At 42.4% G+C, this 21,575-nt stretch overlaps 4 protein-coding genes across 5 annotated transcripts; 2 read left to right on the top strand and 2 right to left on the bottom strand.

The window, feature by feature from the left end:
• The first annotated feature begins 260 nt into the window (after positions 1-260).
• On the top strand, positions 261-2,848 carry H1-3 (H1.3 linker histone, cluster member). The gene has a single exon (XM_071097473.1). The coding sequence runs from the start codon at positions 324-326 to the stop codon at positions 984-986; it is 663 nt and encodes a 220-aa protein (XP_070953574.1). The 5' UTR covers positions 261-323; the 3' UTR covers positions 987-2,848.
• A 5,170-nt stretch (positions 2,849-8,018) lies between these two features.
• Positions 8,019-11,289, bottom strand: LOC105482589 (histone H3.1). 2 transcript variants are annotated; one of them, XR_011623951.1, is made up of 3 exons: positions 11,167-11,289; positions 8,764-10,316; positions 8,019-8,172 (listed from the first exon to the last, which is right to left on the bottom strand). XR_011623951.1 is itself a non-coding variant. In XM_071097474.1 (2 exons), exon 2 carries the CDS (start codon positions 10,307-10,309, stop codon positions 9,899-9,901), a length of 411 nt encoding a protein of 136 aa, XP_070953575.1. In that variant the 5' UTR covers positions 10,310-10,316; positions 11,167-11,289; the 3' UTR covers positions 8,019-9,898. The 2 variants fall into 2 exon arrangements, 1 of the variants encoding a protein (XP_070953575.1); XM_071097474.1 differs by having other exon boundaries at positions 8,019-10,316.
• Positions 11,290-18,206: 6,917 nt separating this feature from the next.
• Positions 18,207-18,810, bottom strand: LOC105482591 (histone H2A type 1-B). The gene has a single exon (XM_011742791.3). It carries the CDS (start codon positions 18,714-18,716, stop codon positions 18,324-18,326), a length of 393 nt encoding a protein of 130 aa, XP_011741093.1. The 5' UTR covers positions 18,717-18,810; the 3' UTR covers positions 18,207-18,323.
• A 180-nt stretch (positions 18,811-18,990) lies between these two features.
• LOC105482592 (histone H2B type 1-C/E/F/G/I) lies at positions 18,991-19,518 on the top strand. Its single transcript, XM_011742792.2, has one exon. The coding sequence runs from the start codon at positions 19,048-19,050 to the stop codon at positions 19,426-19,428; it is 381 nt and encodes a 126-aa protein (XP_011741094.1). The 5' UTR covers positions 18,991-19,047; the 3' UTR covers positions 19,429-19,518.
• The last annotated feature ends 2,057 nt before the right edge of the window (positions 19,519-21,575 follow it).

A 21,575-nucleotide genomic window follows, 5' to 3' on the forward strand; every position in this document is an offset into this window, starting at 1 on the left:
AATAAGAAAAGTTTCAAGATGCCGCTTTTAAAACTATGCATAGGAAAAAAGGCAGGAATGAAGCCCGAAGTCTCTCGGATCCGTTTCCCCCAAATTCCTCATTATTTCATGCCCAGATTTCTTATATTTTTACTCTTTTTTAAGGGGCAAGAAACACAGCAGCGCGGTAGATCGGAGGAGTCCTTTTCCAGCAGCTCCGCGCATGGAGGAAGGAACCAATCATCACTCAGCGTCTCTCTATATAAACCCTCAGCCTCCGGCGTAGAGAACACGCCGTTCTGACAGTTTGAGATTACTTTTGTCTTTTCTGGCAAGACAAAAACATGTCGGAGACTGCTCCAGTTGCTCCTATCACTTCTGCACCCGCAGAAAAAATACCTGTGAAGAAAAAGGCGAAGAAGGCAGGCGCTACTGCTGGGAAACGCAAGGCATCCGGACCCCCAGTGTCTGAGCTCATCACCAAGGCAGTGGCAGCTTCCAAAGAACGCAGTGGCGTTTCTCTGGCCGCGCTTAAGAAAGCGCTTGCGGCTGCTGGCTACGATGTAGAGAAAAACAACAGCCGTATCAAGCTTGGCCTCAAGAGCTTGGTGAGCAAGGGTACTTTGGTGCAGACCAAAGGCACCGGTGCTTCTGGCTCCTTTAAACTGAACAAGAAAGCCGCTTCCGGGGAAGGCAAACCCAAGGCCAAGAAGGCTGGCTCAGCCAAGCCTAGAAAGCCCGCTGCAGCAGCCAAGAAGCCCAAGAAAGCGAGTGGCGCCGCTACCCCGAAGAAAAGCGTCAAAAAGACTCCTAAGAAGGCAAAGAAGCCAGCAACAGCTGCTGCGACCAAGAAAGTGGCCAAGAGTGCGAAAAAGGTGAAAACACCCCAGCCAAAAAAAGCCAAGAGTCCAGCTAAAGCCAAAGCCCCTAAGCCCAAGGCAGCCAAGCCTAAGTCGGCGAAGCCGAAGGTTACAAAGGCAAAGAAGGCAGCTCCGAAAAAAAAGTGAAACTGGCGGGACGTTCCGCTTTGAAAATTTAAACGGCTCTTTTCAGAGCCACCCATCGGTCTCAGTCAAAAGAGCTGGCGCCTTTTTTGCGGGGCCAGGGGGGCTGCGGGTGTGGTGTGCGGGCGCGGTCTATCCCAGTCATGCCGGTTGGGGTTCAGTAACTCAGCTCCCAGCAGCCTGGGCGCAAGAATCCTTCTGCCTCAGCCACAGCCACCGGAGTAGCTAAGGCTACTTGAACCACCAGGTTTTGCTTTTTCTTCAAATTCCCGCGGTGTTGTGTGATTGGCCGGCTGATTTCTCTCAAAGTGTGCACTTAAAAAGTGGCTCTGAAAAAATTTTATTCCTGGCACAGGGATATGGTGTAAATGCTTTAGTTTGCTTTAGCATTGAGGTGACTTCTTGAGCACAGCCTGTCCTGGTTGTGAGCAGTACCTGGCATGCCCAAGGTTCCTGCGGCCCACCATCTTGTGCAGCGTTGAAAATGGCCAACTGCAGGTGGCGTCCGGTGTCTGTCTTTTAGCAGGCTTGTGAAACCCCTTAGCTCTGGGATATGGGCTGTCAGGTACCGTACTTGGAAATAGGCAGTGTGGGCCTGCACTGCCTGGCGCGGCGGCTCCCCTATAATCCCAGCATTTTGAGAGGCCGAGGCGGCCGCATCACGAGGTCAGGAGTTCGAGGCCAGCCTGAAAAACATGGTGAAACCCTCTCTCTACTAAACAAAATATAAAAATTAGGCGTAGTGCCGCGCGCCTGTAATTCCAGCTACTTGGGGGGGGGGGCTGAGGCCGAAGAATCACCTGAACCTGGGAGGCGGAAGTTGTAGTGAGCCGAGATCGCTCCACTGCACTCCAGCCTGGGCGATAGAGGGAGCCTGTCTCAAAAAGTGTGGCCATTCTTTTTCTGTCAGTGACCAGCGTCTCCAGGACTTATTTTCCCAGAGGCTCTCTTGCTTGTTCATTTATTTTTGCCTACTCTTAACCTTCTAGCACTGCCTCCAGGTAACACTGGCGTGCTGGCCCAACCTGCTCGGAGTAACTGTCTTTGCGGAGGACTCGGTGTATTAGGCCTACTGGCAACTAGGCCCGCGTGGCAAAGCAGGTCTTGCGTTTGGAGCGAGTTTGGTCTTGCTTCCCGCGTCCAGGTAACTTTAGAAAAAAAAATGCAATTCTAGTGTTAAGCCAATCAGAGGGAGAAGTCATCATCGTCTCTGACTCAGTTTTGTAAAACTTGCTTTTCTATTGGTTTGCAGAGCCTGCTGAATTAACCAATCAGAACGTATTGTTAGATTTTTATTTGCGGGGTTTTTCAGCGCCAAAAATTTTCACCTATCAGGTTGCGATATTAAAAGTTGGGTATGCTGGGACCTAGTCGAAAAGTCTGGTTTTTCCCCCCTCCCACTCAGATGGAATTCTCCAAATGGAATTCTCTTTTTGGAGACTACTCACCTTGTCATTCTGCGTAAATCTCCACAAGTATTGCTCCCACCCTGATGCTAAAAGATAGTATGAAAGGAACCTCTGTCAGTTTATAATCTACTTCCTTTCCCAAATTGCTTTCTCACAGATTGAGATGAACCAGGGAGCTAGAGTTAGCTATCCAATACATATTTGGTGATTAGATAAGAAATAGAGAAGGAAAAATAAATGAAAAACCTTGGAGAATGGAGCAAGAAGCTTGACATTGGGGTTACCAGGACAAAGAAATGGGCTGTAGGAAGTTGGGTTGACTTGGACGTACTACTGTTTCCATTGTATTTGGGAGGTTGAGGTTATTTTTTTTTTGTTTTGCTTTTGACTTTAGAAAAGCCCACTTAATCGTACTGAGAAATCTCGACAAAATCTAATTTCTACAGATGTTTATGGGACTCTAGATGGGAAAAAAATTATATTTTTACAAATCCTAAATGCAATTTGGTTATTTCCTTTGTGAGTACAGACAGCTAATCACTGGATTTCACATCAATGATAATCATAGATTTTTCATATCACTTTGTACTTATTACAGGTGTCTTGAAATAATTTACACTAATTGTGAACCTTTCAAGCCAACATTATACTTGCTGCTAGATCTTATTTTTTGATGTGTAACTAAAGCATATATACAGACTTTAAGAAAAAAAAATTTTAGTGTCACTACCTTTCTTACCCCGTTTAAGTATTTTTTTAAAGCGTGGTTTTGAGAAGGTGTCTATAGATTTCCAGAATCTCCAGAATACATAGCACAAAACAAGTCATGAACTCTTGAACAAGTTTGCAGTGGGACCAAATACCATAAATACCTCATGATTATAATACTTCTTAATCTTACTTTTTTGTTTATATTCTGCTTATTAGTTAATATTTTATTATATTTTACATTATTATTTGCCTCCCTCCCCCCAAAAAAGGATGTAGCCTGTGAGGTGTTTCTAGTTATAAGCAGGAGTTTAATTTTTTGAGAACCACGCCTACATCACACAATTTCTTATTTGTAGAGAAAGCCAAAATACCTCCCTGTATGAGAGTGGCTTGACTGAGAAGGGGATCTGAATAAATAGGAGGATTTGAAATATTTATTCAAAATAATCTTTTTGAAAATGAGTGAAAAATACAGGTATGTAGGCGTGAGCAAAACTTCTTCACCCTCCGAAAGTTCACTGAAAATCAATGGAAAAAAGGCAGATTAATAGAAAAGTCAAAATTCATCATAGGTTTATGTGACATGGGAACCTTCACAAGGAAGGCTCAGAGGTACAGGGGAAACCGTCCATTTTAATGCTTAGGGTTCAACAAAGTACCAACTGCCACGTAGAACTGTGATTGGATAAAAAGGGTGTCATCTAATGCTAATGGACTGGGGAAACATAGCAAGGCCTCTGTGCCTAGATTCTTCTTGGCCTCTGGCAAGATTCTTTCCTTCTGAGTATTCCTTCCTCATTCTAGAGGACCCTCTCTGTAATGAGGGAGGGTCTTATGATCTACAGCCAAACAACATAAGACATACGTTTTTATGGCTAGGTTTTACACAGAAAGGAGGGCGAAAAGTTACTGTAAGGTTTTTAGGTTTTATGGCTGGCTTTGAAGAAAAAGGGATTCTAGTTTCAGTAACCACCTTGGGGAAGAGGGAGTCTAGTTTTATCTGTAGCCTCAACAGAGGATGAGAGGCCAAAGAATAGCAGTAGGTCACTCACTTCTGCTTCTAAGGCCTTCCTTTTGGGGTATTATTTTACTATCCCTAATGGGGAGAAGGGATCTGGAATGTCTTTAGTACCCAGAATGACAAGATTTAGGCTTTTGATGAAAAGTGATAAGGAATAAGATAATTAGGTGGGGAATGTGGTATTCCACAAGAGCAGTCCAAATGACTATGACATACCTCTGGTTCCTTACTGTTGCAAAGCACTTATTTAACTGCCTCACTTGGGCAGTTACAATGCATTTATATCAGGTATAGCTAAAATGCTTGATTTACTGTTAAGAAACTTGGCGCTTAGAAAGGTTAAATGGCAAGAAATGACCATTTGCTGTCACTAAATGGTGGACCTAGGTCTCAAAACAAGTTTCTTGATTCCTAGAATCGTTCTTACGCTGCTTCAATTCTGTTACATCAACTGGAAAAGGAGTGGTATTTTCCAGTTCCTTTTTAGGCTCATTGAGAAAGAAGCAGAATTTATGTATTTCTATTTCTGGCCCTTTGTGAAGTATCCATTTCACAATATGTTTGGTATGCAACAGAAGCAATGAAATGTAATGATTCAATCAATGATCTTCCAGAGTTTCTCTGATTTATATAAATTCATATTCATATTCATTTGCCACAGAGGACATGCACTTGTTTTCAAGGAAATCTGAACTTGTTTAAATCTTTCTCCATATATTAAAATTTTGTAGCAGTTATAATGAATATCTTGAGATTGGTAAAGGATACTAACAGTGTCTTAGCATGGAAGTTGTGAAGGGCATTTTCATACTATCTTAGCTGTTGGAGAGTTCTTATGCGTATAGCATAGGTCTGACACAAAAGTAATTTTTAGAATCAACCTGAAGTCATTACTTTAACTTGAGGAAGCAGATTTTCATGGTATTGTGGGGAGGCCTCAATCTTCCCTGTTACACAGTCACAAAATCAGGTTGATTTTTACAGAATCCTAAATAATTCTTACATATTCTCCCTTCTACATTCTCTCTTCATTCTCTCATAGCTAGGATGATTCCAATGCTTACTAACTAGTTCCCTAATTTCTCTAGCCTCCAATTTCTCTTAACTATTTATTTACTTATTTATTTTTTGAGACAGAGTCTTGCTCTGTTGCCCAGGCTGGAGTGCAGTGGCTCAATCTCAGCTCACTGCAGCCTCTGCCTCCCTGGTTCCAGTGATTCTCTTGCCTCAGTCTCCCAGGTAGCTGGGATTACAGGCACACGCTACCATACCTGGCTAATTTGTTTTTGTATTTTTCATAGAGATGGGGTTTCACCATGTTGTTCAGGCTGGTCTCAAACTCCTGACCTCAGCTGATTCATCCACCTCAGCCGCTCAAAGTGCTAGGATTACAGGCGTGAGCACCATGCTCGGCCCATTTTAAAAAACAAACACCAAATATGCCTTATGAAAAAGGTCAGTGGCTTCTCATAGGTTCATGGGAAAGCCCTGTAGCCTCTTAGCCCCTTTTCATAATACTGTCTGCTCGCACTCACAGACACTAATAACAATGTAACCTTTCTGTTTCTTCTTATTTTATTATTATTGTTATTATTTTACAACTTTGTTCTGGAACAATTCCCCGTGAGAATCTTTATAATACTTCCAATTCCTTCTCAAATTACATCTCCCTCTAATTCAAAACGTAAACTTATCTCTGAAAATGTGCTTTCATGACATTTAATAATTAAGAACAATTATTATCAATAGAAAAATTTTAATGCATCTATTGTTTACTCCCATTAACTAAACTGAACTATAGAGCATTTGTCTCATTTTCCACTACTCTAGGGGCATGTGTGTGTGTGTGTATGTGTATGTGTGTGTGTGTCTGAATTTAAAAATTCCATCAAATGGGTTACATTATTGTCAGATAGTCATCAAATTCAGTGATTTCATTTTCTGTTTTCCTGTGTGAGAAAACAGGGGTAACAAATTTCTCTGCCCCTTTCATGACTCTTGTGTCCATGGCCTGATTTACAAGACTATCTTCCTTATCTTCGGAAGTATACCATTTTATATATATATGCAATTTTTAGTGGTGGCAACTACAAAACAAAAATGAAAAAAGTATTTCAAGTTTGCCTTTCAAATTCCCAAATGTTAAATATCAATATTTACTGTTGGCAGGTCGAGTAGGGAGGGTATGGAGAAATAATAAAATGGGATTTCTGAATTGTCTTGAGTTTTACCTATTATCTTTATAATATGAAGAAACTACTGGTTATTCAGAGATTACATACTTATTTTATTTTAATTATAAGTACTTGCAGGCAACTATGTAACTGTGAAATGGATACACACTATAGTGTGCCAACAAGTACATAGACAATATGATCTGACACATGAGTAAGATTTGAGATCTTCCCCAAATAAAATCACAATTTATTTTAAAAACATCTAGTATTATTTACTACTTTCTCAGTGTATGCCTTTGAAGAAAGTTTCTTGTGTATATGTGGTTAAATCAAGGCTATTATTTGAATAGTACACAGTAAGGCTAAAATTTGTGAATGTTAAGATCATATTTTACTGTATGTATATGAGTTTCATTTCTGTAAAATTTGCAGTACTAATTATAGTGTAACTTCACAATCATATAAGATCCTGAACATTTCATTTTATTATTATTATTATTATTTTTTGAGATGGAGTCTCGCCCTGTTGCCCAGGCTGGAGTGTGGTGGTGTGTAATCTCAGCTCACTGCAACCTCCGCCTCCTAGGTTCAAAGATTCTTCTGCCTCAGCCTCCCGAGTAGCTGGGATTACAGATGTCTGCCACCACACCCAGCTAATTTTTGTATTTTTAGTAGAGATGGTGTTTCACCATGTTGGCCAGGCTGGTGTTATTAATTTTTTTAAGATGGAATGTTGCTTTGTCACCCAGCCTAGAGTGGAGTGGCGTAGTCTCGGTTCACTGCAGCCCCTGCCTCCTAGGTTTAAGTGATTCTCCTTGCCTCAGCCTCCCAAGTAACTGGGATTACAGGCACGTGCCACTACGCCCGGCTAATTTTTGTATTTTTTTAGTAGAGACTGGGTTTAGCCATGCTGGCCAAGCTGGTCTTGAACTCCTGACCTTAGGTCATCTGCCTGCCTTGGCCTCCCAAAGTGCTAGGATTACAGGCGTGAGCCACCCTGCCTGGCCTAAGACCCTGTACATTTTAAAACATCCATTTATGCCGGGCGTGGTGGCTCGCGCCTGTAATTCCAGCACTTTGGGAGGCCAAGGCGGGCAGATCACTAGGTCAGGAGATCGAGACCATCCTGGCTAACATGGTGAAACCCCGTCTCTACTAAAAATACAAAAAAAATTTTAGCCGGGCGTGGCAGCGAGCGCCTGTGGTCCCAGCTACTCGGGATGCTGAGGCAGGAGAATGGTGTGAACCTAGGAGGCGAAGCTTGCAGTGAGCGGAGATCATGCCATTGCACTCCAGCCTGGGCGACAGAGCGAGACTCCGTCTCAAGAAAAAAGAGAAAAAAAAAATCCGTTTATTTTATTGTATATGAAAAATTTAAACATGTTAGTAGCTATTCCAGGTGATAAAGCCCTCAGGAGTAAGTGATGAGGATTCTGCTGAGGCTTTTTATTTAAAACAGTAATGCCTGGTGGGGAAAGTTTTGGCTCCAGCATTATCTGAAATTTTCTTAGTTTCAGTTTAAATTAGTTTTAGATAATAGATAACTATTGAACTTACATTTTTGGAGACTTCGTAAAATACTGCATGACTTCTGGCCCATTGCGGACACTCAATAAGTGTGGATTTTTCCTATTTAGAAAAACTATATATTAAAATTATAAAAACTTTAATCTTTTATTTTTGTAAATAAGAATTCACTCAATGGTAAATTCTGTTCAGTAATCTTTTATTTTAAATCTCAACTTGACTAAATTTCCAGAGACTTTGTTTTAGGCAAATGACCATGCTAGGTGTTCTGGTGGATTCAATGATATAAGAAGATGCATTCTGTGCCCACCAAGTCCAAGTCCTCATGTATTGAAGTCCAACAGCTGTAACAGAAATACAGGTTAAAACTTGCTGAGGTAGAATCTTAAAGAAAGTACAGGATACAGGAAACAACATTTAAATAGAGAATGCTTTTATCCAGCATAATATGATGTTCACTATGGTACAAATATCTGACAGCAGTTACCTTAATTATGGATAGTTATACTGTTTTCCTCATACACTGAATCTGTAATTCACAGGACCTACGTCTTTATGTCTGACGGGCTTCCATGAACAAAAATTTCTTCCATAAATCTCCAGGACTTCTTACTATGGCTACCTTGGCCTGCATAGCTATTTACAGCTTTGTCACTAACACATGACTAACCTCTTTCCTTAGTGCAACTTGAGGGAAAAGAGCACATTAAAAAAAGTTAATAGAAATTTCTCAATGACAGTTGAAACTACTCCGCCCCATTTCAAAACTGAGGAATTTCCTGAAATGTTTAAATATAAAAAATTCTTCCAAATAGCACGTAGTATCCCATATAGTACACACACCCTTCTGCATTTCCAAATAACAGCCTGTATGATTTCGGAACAGAATTCCTTATTTTCCTTCCCTCCTTCATCTACCAGTTTCGAAGCTGTACCTTTGTATGGAAAGGCAGAATATTTTTCTGTAAGAACTTGGAAGTCGTCAAAGGATTTTCATTTGATGATAAACATGGGGTACTTTCAATGAGATTTCATTAAAACAGGGTATTTACTAAAGTTGAAAAGTTCTTTTAAGATATCAGCTGGAAGGCCGGGCGCGGTGGCTTATGCCTGTAATCCCAGCTACTCCGAAGGCTGAGGTAGGAGCATCGCTTGAATCCGGGAGGAGGAGGTTGCGGTGAGCCGAGATCGCGCCAATGCACTCCAACCTGGGCAACAAGAAACTCCGTCTCAAAAAAAAAAAAAAAGAAAAAGAAAAAAGAAAAAAAAAAAGAAAAAGGAAAACAAAAGATATCAGCTAGAAAGTTGAAAAGGCTCATGATTTTTGCATTTTCCTTTCTCACTCAGGTATGTCAGACACACCCATCTGCACCTTCGTTGCTTTGACTCCTGCAGTTTAGAACCTAAGCAAGGCTTTCAAGTCTGCAAGAGCTGTGTTAATGCCACGGATCTAGGTGTTCCAGCTAATAACCTTAGCCTTAGACCAGTATCAGGCGCACAGAGAGGGTAACCTTGACCGCACCCAAGGCGCCGACCGTCGCCGGCAAGTAGCTGGGTCTCAAAACACTAGTGGAGTAAGACAGCCTGATGCAGACCAAAAGCGCTGGCCCCTCGGGCAAGTTCAAACAGACATCCGGGAAAGGCAAATCCAAGGAGTTGAAAGCCTATGCAGTTAAGACCTCAAATACAGGCCACCACTTGGAGGAGCCTTAAGAGCCAGAAAACAAGAGAATGGGTTAAGCGGGGGCCAGTTAAGTGGCTAGGAGTTAGAAAAGGAGAGCAAAGTACAAGAAATAAGCAGAGGGCCTGAACAGCAAAACAAAGCCTGCTAAACCAATGGAAAACCCGGGAGGGAGGCGGAGCCCCAGGCAAAACCTGAGGAAGCGCTTGAATTTGGAATTTTAAATTAAGCATTACATTGAGGGGGCTAAATGCCATTATTTCAAAGGTCTGTTTCGATCAGTGCAGTTTCGTGGTCTAATGTGTCTTGAAAGATTACAGCTTTTTTCATGGAGAAAGTGATTGGCTCTGAAAAGAGCCTTTGGGTTGAAGGTTGGCACTCAAAACGATTTACGCTCTCTCGCCACGAATGCGGCGGGCAAGCTGGATGTCCTTAGGCATGATGGTGACGCGTTTGGCATGGATAGCGCACAGGTTGGTGTCCTCAAAAAGCCCCACCAAGTAAGCCTCGCAGGCCTCCTGCAGTGCCATCACAGCGGAACTCTGAAAGCGCAGGTCGGTCTTGAAGTCCTGAGCGATTTCTCGCACCAGGCGCTGAAACGGCAGCTTCCGGATAAGAAGCTCGGTGGACTTCTGGTAGCGACGAATCTCGCGCAAAGCCACGGTACCAGGGCGGTAGCGATGAGGCTTCTTCACGCCACCCGTGGCTGGAGCGCTCTTGCGAGCTGCTTTAGTCGCCAGCTGCTTGCGCGGTGCTTTACCGCCTGTGGATTTACGAGCGGTCTGCTTAGTACGCGCCATACCTCACCTGCAAAGTAAGTGGGTTAGGAAAATTGGTTTACCCCTCTATTTATATAGGAACAGAATCACTCTGATTGGATTGTGGACAATCCCTGTTAGTGATCGGTTGCTAAATTCCGGATGTGCTCGGAGCGATTCACGATTGGTTTATTTTTTCAGTGCAAGATTCTGATTGGTAAATTTGGATAGAGAACTGGCTCCTTTAAACAAGTTGTTTTTTTTGTTACAGGTATCTTTGATGTTTTGCATACAGCATGACCTGCAAAGACATTTATCATTTAACTTAAATGACTGACCTTTTATCCTGTTTAGCTATAAAAAATCGAATGTGTTTGAATTAGAAAATGCTTTAGAATTTTTTTTCAACAATCTCCGCTGCTTTATTCTGCTTAATTTTCCTGAAGTTTTCCCCTTCCCTATCCACTCATTTAAAATCCGTCGTCTAAGTATCTCTCAATGAGTCCTCGTTTCATTAGGGAGTATAGCTAATTCATTCAAACAAGGTTTTCTAAGATACACTGTTTAAACATAAGGAACTTTGTGTTTCATTTGTGTTAGAGTAAAATTCTAACATCTTGGAATCCCTACCTCTGTAATATCAGGTTTGACTCAAATCATTTAACGGTATTATTTTGTTTTGTTGAAATTAAAATGTCCAGACATAATGGCAAGAGCCGTCAAAAAAAGGCATTTTCAGTATAGAATCTTGAAAAAGATGGCGGCGAAGAGAGTCTTAGAAGGTTGTTTCTTTATAAGACAACAATGGCGCAGTTTCTCTAGATCCCTGCGGGAGAGAACTGAGGTGCCCTGAACAATTTAAGACACGTCCAACAGAACTTTTATAGGACTGGACTCACCCAAATAACAGGACTTCTTAACTTGGTTTTCGCTTCCAAACTCAACAGCTCCCAATTACTTTGAAAATGTTAACAAATGTTTACTGGAAAAGATTCTTAAGGAATGACATTATAGCCTAACACAGTGTTTTAAATCAACCTATCGGGTTCCCTGTAAGGTGTTCTTTTCCTAGCCAATAAAAAGAGCAGTTTGGGAATTCTTAATTTACATACTTTTAATCTATTGGCTACTTTGGTTCAGGCAGAGTTTAGATTTACAAGTTCGCGTTTGTGTAACAGTACATTTCAGAAAGGGATAGTGCGCATGCGCGCCTGTTGCGAGGTCTAGTTTCTTTTTGTTTTTCTTTCCTATTAGGTTTTCTTTCTTATTGGAAAGCTATTTTGTAAAGTGTTGTAGCAGGTCCGCAATGACGCTGGCATGTAGTCCAAGGAGATTGACATCATGAATATGCTGGAGCCCCCGTCCTCCAGGGAGGGGAGACGGCCAAACCAAATTTCTCGCTGCCCGCAAATGCCTGCGGATGCCTGCAAGCTGGAGGGAGGGAGGAGACAAAGAATGTTTTGTGCATTCCTGTTCATTCCTTGAATTCTGTTAAACCTGCCCTATTTTAGGGCATTCATCAAAATTCTGCTAACCACAGGATTGATACAATTGCACCTTTCAAGTTAGTGTCTATTTTGCAAATTTGAATTATCTTAGGACTCATGGGCAAGTCTTGACTGAAGTTACACGTTGTCACGCGTTTCAGTCTCACATCTGAAATATATATGAGTCCCTTGCTTCTCTCCTTTTCAGAAAAAGAAACTTCTGTACACTTTAAATCATGGTAAAACGGTTAGATATGTTGGCAAAATGGTTTTATAAGAAGCAAGTAAAGAACTGAAATCCTTTTGTACAATATGATCACATATCTGTGGGCTGGGCTGTTTGTTAATGAGAGCTATGCCCTCTCTATGCTTTTCCTCTCCACACTCCCTACATGTCATCTTCTGAGGTCCAAGGCCTGTTTATTGATATTATCTTCTGTTTTCTCATTTTCATTTTACTTTTTTCATTTCTATTATGAGAATGTTAATATCTACAACTAAAAAATGTTTCCAAAATCAAAAGATACACTTTAGGTTAAAGGTTCAAAACACAGTCAGTGAGAACCATTAAGGAAATTCCGTCTTTATACCCCACAGTTTGATTTCCTCCCCAGTGTTCTTAAATCTGTCAATCCGGTGTTTTGCCATCTGAAGCTACCTTCAGTTCCTTTCATAATCCTCATCTCTAAATATGTGTAAAGCTTTATTTTAGAACTCAGTGCAAAGTTTACCTGATTACATAAGAACTTACCAGCTCACTTGTATTAATCAGTAATTTCTATCATTATCTCCATACTTGAACACAATTTCCCGTAGGATCTGTGTTTTATGATAAAACAGTCAGAAACCAGTTGTGGCTACTGAGCATTTGAAATGTGGCTGTTGCTGCTGAGGACTGACTTTCTTTTTTTTGAGGAGTCTTGCTCTGTCACTCAGGATGGAATGCAGTGGCATTATTTCAGCACACTATTACCTCCACCTCCTGAGTTTAAGCGATTCTCCTGCCTCAGCCTCCAGAGTAGCTGGAATTAGAGGTGCTGGTCACCACGCCCGGCTTATGTATTTGGGGGGCGGGTGGGGGGGAGGTATTTTTAGTAGAAACGGGGTTTCACCATGTTGGCTCAGCTGGTCTGGATCTCCTGACCTTAAGTAACCCGTCCGCCTTGGCCTCCCAAAGTGCTGGGATTACAGCCATGAGTCACCGTGCCAGGCCTGAATTTTTATTGTACTTATTTTTCGTTATTTTATTTCAAAAGCTGATACTCCAGTTATTGGAAAATGTTAGATATGTTTTGAACAATCACATATATGAATTTAATTCTACAGCATTGAAGTTTATGAAATCACAATGAAATTCCATTTACTTCCAACAAACATTTAATACCAAATTTAATAGGATGTCCCTCATATTTAGAAGACTTAAGATTTAAAAAAGAATGTGAAATATTGCATTAATAATGTTTTTATATTGACTATATTTTGAAATAATGATTTTGTATTTTGAGTTAAATATAATAATTGTTAAAATTCTTTTACCAGTTTATTAATTTTTAAAGTGTGCTTACTGGAAAAATCAACATTACATATGCAGCTTGTATTATTCTTTTTTATTTTATTCTTATTTTTTGAGGCAGTGCCTCGCTCTGTCACCCAGGCTGTGGGATTACAGGCACCAGCCACCACGCCCAGCTAATTTTGGTATTTTTAGTAGAGACGGGGTTTCACCATTTTGGCCAGGTTGATCTCGAACTTCTGACCTCAGGTGATCCGCCTGCCTCGGCCTCCCAAACTGCTGGCATTACAAGCGTGAGCCACCGCATCTGGCCGTGGCTTGTGTTATTCTTTATAAATAGCATTGTTCCAGGATTCTCCATTTCTCTTCTCTGTTTCTTGATTCTTTACCAAATCTTGACAGCATACGCCTTGAAACAATGAGGATATTCAATATACTTCTATGAACCCAGTTATAGCATCTGGACTTAATCTACAATAAGTATCTATATCTACATCTACATGTCTATACAGTTGTGTTAGGGAACTAAGGGGGCTTGTTAAACCATTACTCATTGAGGCAAGAAGAGGTGGGTAACTAGCAAAATTATTGATGTTTGAATTTTTCCATGGCAAAATATCAGTAAGTGAACAGTATTAGAAATTCTTTTAGCCAGGCACAGTGGCTCAGGCCTATAACGCCAGTGACCCAGGAGGCTGGGGTAGGAGGATTGCTTGAAGCTAGGAATTTGAGGCTCCAGTGTCATAATTGTGACACTGCACCCCAGTCTGGGCAACAGAGCAAGACCAAAAAATGAAAAAAAAAAAAAAATAAGAGAAGTATTATATGAATATTTTTCTCTCTATCGTATGTTTTTGAGGGACAGCATCTACAACTGCTAATTCTGGTGTTTAAAAAAAGGGGAAGAGAAATCACTGTGGAAGCACAATGCCATTTCATGAAAAGAAGAAAGTCCAGAAAATAATTTGCCATTCCTGGAAGCTACATAAACTCCAAGAAAGACTCAGATAAGAACATCAGGTCAATTACTTTGAAGTCTAAAAAGAATAAAAAATTAAAGTGTTTATTATTTTATAGGAGCCAAGTCAAGCTCTGAAGCTTTGCTGAAAGATTAGCTTGCAAAAGGCAGATTAACTGTAGAAAAGTTACACAAATTTATTAACGTGTTCAAGGAAGCCTTTAGAATGAAAACACAAAAGATACAAGAAAAAATTGTCCACTTTTATGCTTAGGTTCAACAGCATATGGACAACCTTGTAGAAATTTGATTGGATAAAAAGGGTATGATGTAATGTTAATAAACTGAGTGGAGAAACCCAGCAAGGCTTGTTTATCTAGACTCTTCTTGGCCTCTGTCAACTGAAGAATGAGAAGGTTTATACATTTGCAAAGGAGAGCTTTATTTCTCAAAGTATTGCAGCCTGCAAGGTGGCCATTCTGACAGGCTGGGAAGGGTAGCCTTGGTTTGCTGAGAGACAGGGAGTTGGAGGGAAGGAGGGAGGGATAAAACAGGAATTTTTGAGGAATGGGTGGGCCAAATATACTTATTTAACAGGTTATAGGAGGAGCTATGAATATTCATGAAGGAGACCCAAGCACATGTGTATTAAGTTTACATGTATGTAACATATGTCACATGATCACTTTGGGGTGAAGATTTAACATGTAAATGAGTTATAATTAGGTCCTATATATAAAACTGAAATGTAGGGCAGAAGTCTATGATCCGCATTCTGAGGAGACTGGTCACATTCAGTTGCAGGCCTGCAGTCATTTATCAAGAAACTCTATGGTCCTTAATACCTGTCTTGTCTGGACCACCATGGAGAAGGGTGGAAGGGGCCAGATAAAGTAAGTAAAGGGGCTTTCTGGTGTATTATTCCCTCAAATCGGACTTTGAGAAAATCTAGCAGTGATCAGAAAGGGGAAGAAGGGTATAAACAAACAGGATGTGCAGCCTCCATCCTGTCATGCCTGGGAACTTAAACTTTTGGGATCGTTTAGCTAAAGGAGGGTCCATTATTCTGTCAAAGGGGTTTAGAATGTTCATTTCATCCCTCACCTCTTTGAACATGCATTCTTTCCTTCTGGGTATTGAGTATGGGACAGCTCCATCTCTGGAATGGGGTGTTATGACCTGCAATTAAACAAGGTGGGTCAAATAATTTCTCTGTGGTCAGTTGTTACACAAAAAGGTGGAAGGGAAGTTAGAGTAATATTTTTAGTTTTTATGGCTGGCTTTGGGGAAAAAGGATTCTGGTTGTCATAAGCCACGCTGGGAAAGAGGAATTTTAGTTTCTATGTCTAGCCTCAGAAGAGAATGGGACTGAGAGACAGGAGGGCAGGAGAAAGTCAGAGAAAAATTTTGCTTTTGAGGTTGCTTCTTTGGCCTTCATTTTGGGGTATTGTTTCTGAGCCCGAATTTGATTAATGAGTAAAGGATGTCAAGGAGTTTTACTATGGGGCTTCATAGACAGTTTTTCTTGCAATTGCTATATTTTTATCTTGTTTTAGTTAAAATGTAGTTTAAGAAAAATCATAAGATTTCTAAGGAAAAACGGGAGGGGACATAATGTGTCCCATTATAAAACATTTATAGTTTTTACAGAGTTTGCAGGGAAATGTGCTTTCATCATCTCACAATTTACTATTGATTAAAGGTATCACACTTCTTGAAGTTACTTCTTGGAGGCTTTTGTCTGGTGATGCAAATAATTTCTGTTATTTGTATCACCAGAAATTATTTTTGATGCTAATTATTTTTGATGCAAATTTTTGTGATGCAAATAATTTCTGTTCAGTGGAACAGATATAACTCCAATTATTTAGGACCCTTGGGTCATTAATTTTTTTTGTAATCTCATTCAGCAACCTTGTCCTAATATTTAAGAAAGGGCAGCTTTTCCCTTAAGTAGCTCAGTGACTTCTGGTAGCGACGGAGTTTGCCATGATTCAGGGCCTGTATCTGAGGGACATCTTCAAGCTGTTGGTGGCCAGAGTGCTCTTTCTGGCTGCCTTGGTGGCCAGCTGCTTAGGAGGCTCTTTGCTACCAGTGGACTTTCGTGTGGTTGGCTTGGTGTAGGCCATGACCTTTCATATCAGATTTACAGATCAGTTCTCTTTTTTTTTTTTTTTTTGTTTTGAGACAGAGTCTTGCGCTGTCGCCCGGGCTGGAGTGCAGTGGCCCGATCTCAGCTCACTGCAAGCTCCGCCTCCCGGGTTTGCGCCATTCTCCTGCCTCAGCCTCCTGAGTAGCTGGGACTACAGGCGCCCGCCACCTCGCCTGGCTATTTTTTTGTATTTTTTAGTAGAGACGGGGTTTCACTGTGTTAGCCAAGATGGTCTCGATCTCCTGACCTCATGATCCGCCTGTCTCGGCCTCCCAAAGTGCAGGGATTACAGGCTTGAGCCACCGCGCCTGGCCCAGATCAGTTCTCTTTACAGAGCCTGGTGTGATGCAATTAGTTTTGAGATTTTTTTTTTGTGGAGCAATGTGACTGGATTTCTACTAAAGTTGAATAATTATGCTTTACAGTGTAGTCCATTTATAAATTTCGGTCATAAAGCTAAGTTTTTGCTGCTGGTTTTTTTTTTTCTTTCTTTCCTAAACAGGATCTTGCTTTGTCCCCCATAGCTCACTGCAGCTTCGAACTCTTGGGCTCAATCAATCCTTCCCCGCCTACTTCTCCCAAGTACCTAAGATCTCAGATCAAGCCACCATGCCAGGCTAAGTTTTTCCTTTTTTTTTTTTGAGACGACGGAGTCTCCCTCTGTTGCCCAGGCTGGAGTACAATGGCACCATCTCGGCTCACTGCAACCCCCGCCTCCCGGGTTCAAGTGATTCTCCTGCCTTAGCCTCCCGAGTAGCTGGGATTTCAGGAGCCCACTGCCAGGCCCAGCTAATTTTTTTGTATTTTTAGTAGAAACCTAATTTTTAGGTTTTGCCATGTTTGCCAGGCAGATCTCAAACTCCTGACGTCAAGTGATCTGCCCCCCTCGGCCTCCCACAGTGCTGGGATTACAGGCGTGAGCCACCGGGCAGGGCAGGCTTTTTACTTTTTGTGGAGATGAAGGGGGTGTCTGGCTTTATTGCCCAGCCCGGTCTTGATAACCTAGGCTCAAGCGATTCTTCTGCCTTGGTCTTTCAAATTGCTGGAATTACAGGTCTGAGCGAGGGCGTTAGGCCATTACAGCTTAGTTTCGTTTAGTGTTGACTTTAGAATACTATGTTAATTGCGCTTTTTGAAAAGAGAAACCCAACAAACACAAATCTCACTGGAGGAATGTGGTCTTTTTTTTTTTTTTTTTTTTGAGACGTAGTCATGCTCTGTTGCCCAGGCTGGAGTGCAATGGCGCGATCGTGGCTCACTGCAGCCTCTGCCTCCCAGAATCAAGCGCTTCTCCTGCCTCAGCCTCCCAAGTTGCTGGGACTACAGATGACCGCCACCACGCCCGGCTACTTTTTGTATTTTTAGTGGAGACGGGCTTTCATTATGTTGGCCAGGCTGATCTCGAACTCCTGACCTTGTGATCCGCCCGCCTTGGCCTCACAAAGTGCTGGGATTACAGGCACGAGCCACTGAGCCCAGTCGGAATGTAGTCATTTTTAAAACTTAAAAAGCCCGCCCTGAAATGCTAATGGGCAGCTATCCTTCTTTGTTCTCTTACTACTGTATCAATCTTTCAGCCTTTTCTGACAAGTGCACATGAATAAACAGCCTATGTGAAATAATAAAATGTATACACACCATGGACTTATACACAAAATAACGTAGTGACACACCTTGAGGTGTTACAACATCGGTTCCTATTCTTGTGTACCTTTATAAACGCATTTTTACTGCAGACACACCAGTAAGACAAATTAGTGCACGAAATGTGAGCAAGGATTTCAATCATGAACTGACCAGTAACGTTAGAAGCATTCGTAAAACTAGAACAGTGTTTCAGGCATTGTATGGGTATTCCAGCACTTTACAGAAAAAGTAGGTGGCTCTGAAAAGAGCCTTTGGTTTCTGGGACTCGGGGTCACTGATGGACTCGACTAGTAATCATTTCACTTGCCCTTGGCCTTATGGTGGCTCTCCGTCTTCTTAGGCAGCAGCACGGCCTGGATGTTGGGCAGGACACCGCCCTGCGCAATGGTCACGCGACCTAGAAGCTTATTTAGCTCCTCGTCGTTGCGGATGGCTAGCTGCAGGTGGCGCGGGATGATGCGGGTCTTCTTGTTGTCGCGAGCCGCGTTGCCAGCTAGCTCCAAGATCTCAGCGGTCAGATATTCCAGCACCGCCGCCAGGTACACGGGAGCGCCCGCCCCGACTCGTTCGGAATAGTTGCCCTTGCGGAGGAGGCGGTGGACACGGCCGACTGGAAACTGAAGCCCGGCCCTGGAAGAACGCGTTTTAGCCTTTGCCCGAGCTTTGCCGCCTTGCTTTCCTCGTCCAGACATAGTGGCTTCCTAGCAGCACAAGAGATAACAACCAACAGGATAAAGAAAAAGAATGTGCTCGATGGAGGAATAAGAAGCTAGTTATAGTCGTCGGTAGAATTGTAAAAGGCGCAGTTTGATTGGTTAAAATTATTCTTTGACGAAACAACCAATTAGAAAGGAAATAAGGTGAAAGCTATTTTACATGTATGCGTCACTAACACATTGCCCAATCAGTGCTGAATAATTTGAATTCTTTATTTGCATAAAAGACGTATAAAAGGAGACACTCTAGACACGAGCTGTTATTTAAGTGCTTTCATCCTTACTGTTGTTCTTAATTTCTGACAATATGCCTGAGCCAGCTAAGTCAGCTCCTGCTCCGAAGAAGGGCTCCAAGAAGGCTGTGACCAAGGCGCAAAAGAAGGATGGCAAGAAGCGCAAGCGCAGCCGTAAGGAGAGCTACTCCGTATACGTGTACAAGGTGCTGAAACAGGTTCACCCCGATACCGGCATCTCATCGAAAGCCATGGGCATCATGAATTCCTTTGTAAACGACATCTTCGAGCGCATCGCAGGTGAGGCTTCCCGCCTGGCGCACTACAACAAGCGCTCCACCATCACCTCCAGGGAGATCCAGACGGCCGTGCGACTGCTGCTTCCTGGAGAGCTGGCCAAGCACGCAGTGTCCGAAGGTACTAAGGCTGTCACCAAGTATACAAGCTCCAAGTAAATGTGTGCTTAGGCACTTTAGAACTCAAAGGCTCTTTTCAGAGCCACTCAAGTCTCACATAAAGAGCTTTAATGCTGAATATCACCGTTTTCTAGGGAATAATTTTTCCAATTTTGTAGTTCCAGCACTTTGGGAGCCCGAGGCGTGTGCGGATCTAGACTAGCCTACCTAACATGGTTAAATCCCGTCTCTACTAAAAATGCAAACAATTTGCTGGGCGTGGGGCAGTTGTCTGTAATCCCAGCTACTTGAGAGGCTGAGGCAGGAGAATCTTGAACCCGGACGGCGGAGGTTGCAGTGAAACGAGATGGCGCCTTTGCATTCCAGCCTGGGCGATAAGGGCGAGGCTTCGTCTCAAAAAAAAAAAAAAAAAAAAAAAAAAAAAAAGCACGAAATACACGTATTCTGTGTTGGCAAGATCCTGTAATCCTAGCAGTTTGGGAGGCCGATGCATGAGGCTCGATTCAGCTCAGGAGTTAACAGGTTTACCTGGGTAATATACTGAGAACTCATCTCTGCAAAAAATGAAACTAACCGGTTGTGACTCGTTGCGTCTGTACTATCACTTACTCGGTAGGCTGAGGACGTAGGATAGCTTAAACTGGAGCTACAGGCTGCAGGAAGATGTGATCACGCCACTGCAATTCCAGCCTGGGCGACACTGGTAGGGGTAGGAACAGTAGTCTTTGGGTCCCTGAAGATCACCTGACAAGTTTGACTCTTCTGAGCATTCTGTTGTGGAGTTTGTTGTGGAGGGACTACCATGGGCATTGGCAATGTAAAGTTGAGCTAAAAATCTCGTTTTGGGCCGGGTGCGGTGGCTCACGCCCGTAATCCCAGCACTTTGGGAGGCCGAGGTGGGCGAATCACGAGGTCAGGAGATCGAGACTATCCTGGCTAACATTGAAACCCCGTCTCTACCAAAAAAATACAAACAAAATTAGTCGGGCGTGGTGGCACTTGCCTGTACTTACAGCTACTCCGGAGGCTGAGGCTGGAGAATCCCTTGAACCCGCGAGGCGGAGGTTGCAGTGAGCCCAGATCGCGCCACTGCACTCCATCCTGGGCGACAGAGCTAGACTCTGTGTATATAAATATATAAATATATACATATATAAAAATATATACATATAAATATATACATATATAAATATATATACTATATATAAAAAAATATATATAAATATACATACATATACCTTTGAACCCAGGAGGCGAGCCTGGTGGATCACTTGAGGTCAGGGGTTCAAAAACAGCCTGACCCACATGGTGAAACCCCGTGTCTACTAAAAATACAAAATTAGCCGGGTGTGGTGGCGCATGCTTGTAACCCCAGCTACTACGGAGACTGAGGCAGGAGAATCGCTTGAACCCGGGAAGCGGAGGTTGCAGTGAGAAGATCGCGCCATTTCACTGCAGCCTGGGCAACAGAGGGAGACTCCGTCTCAAACACAGAAACCATTAGTTTATACTCATTAATCAAATTTCTAAAATGGGACCAAAAAAAAAAAAAAAAGGTCGCTACTCCATAGTACTCCATGAGCAACCTCAGGTTTCTGAAAACGACAACATAGCACTCCAAAGTATGGTGCCTTGACACAGTGAACATTCTAAGAAATTAGTAGAACAACATAGACAGGAATGTTCTTATGACCTTCCTCTGAAGCAGGTCTTAAGACCTTCCTGTGAGTCTTGTAGAGTATGAGAGGAATCGGAACAAATAGACATTGCTCGATTTCTCCTTGTTTATTATCCTTGGCTCATATTATTTTTGTCTCGTTATATTTCTGCATGACTCTCTACTCTTCATCAAACCTAGTGCAGAAACACTCAGGTTTAACCCCTTCTTCAGGTCTTTATTTCCTTATGTCATGTAAAACTTTATATTAAATGTATATGTTTTTCTCTTGGCCAGGCGCCGTGGCTCACGCCGGTAATCCCAGCACTTTGGGAGGCCGAGGCGGACGGATCACGAGGTCAGGGGATTGAGATCATCCTGGCTAACACGGTGAAACCCCGTCTCTACTGAAAATACAAAAAAAATTAGCAGGGAATGGTGGCAGGCGCCTGTGGTCCCAGCTACTCCGGAGGCTGATGCTGGAGAATGGCGTGAACCTGGGAGGTGGAGCTTGCTGTGAGCCAAGATC

The sequence above is a fragment of the Macaca nemestrina genome, chromosome 5 (genome assembly GCF_043159975.1).
Source record: "Macaca nemestrina isolate mMacNem1 chromosome 5, mMacNem.hap1, whole genome shotgun sequence".
Taxonomy (NCBI): domain Eukaryota; kingdom Metazoa; phylum Chordata; class Mammalia; order Primates; family Cercopithecidae; genus Macaca; species Macaca nemestrina.

Excerpts from the sequence above, each read along its gene's own strand:
- H1-3 (XM_071097473.1), top strand. The coding sequence starts at position 324 with ATGTCGGAGACTGCTCCAGTTGCTCCTATCACTTCTGCACCCGCAGAA.
- LOC105482592 (XM_011742792.2), top strand. The coding sequence starts at position 19,048 with ATGCCTGAGCCAGCTAAGTCAGCTCCTGCTCCGAAGAAGGGCTCCAAG.
- LOC105482591 (XM_011742791.3), bottom strand. The coding sequence starts at position 18,716 with ATGTCTGGACGAGGAAAGCAAGGCGGCAAAGCTCGGGCAAAGGCTAAA.
- LOC105482589 (XM_071097474.1), bottom strand. The coding sequence starts at position 10,309 with ATGGCGCGTACTAAGCAGACCGCTCGTAAATCCACAGGCGGTAAAGCA.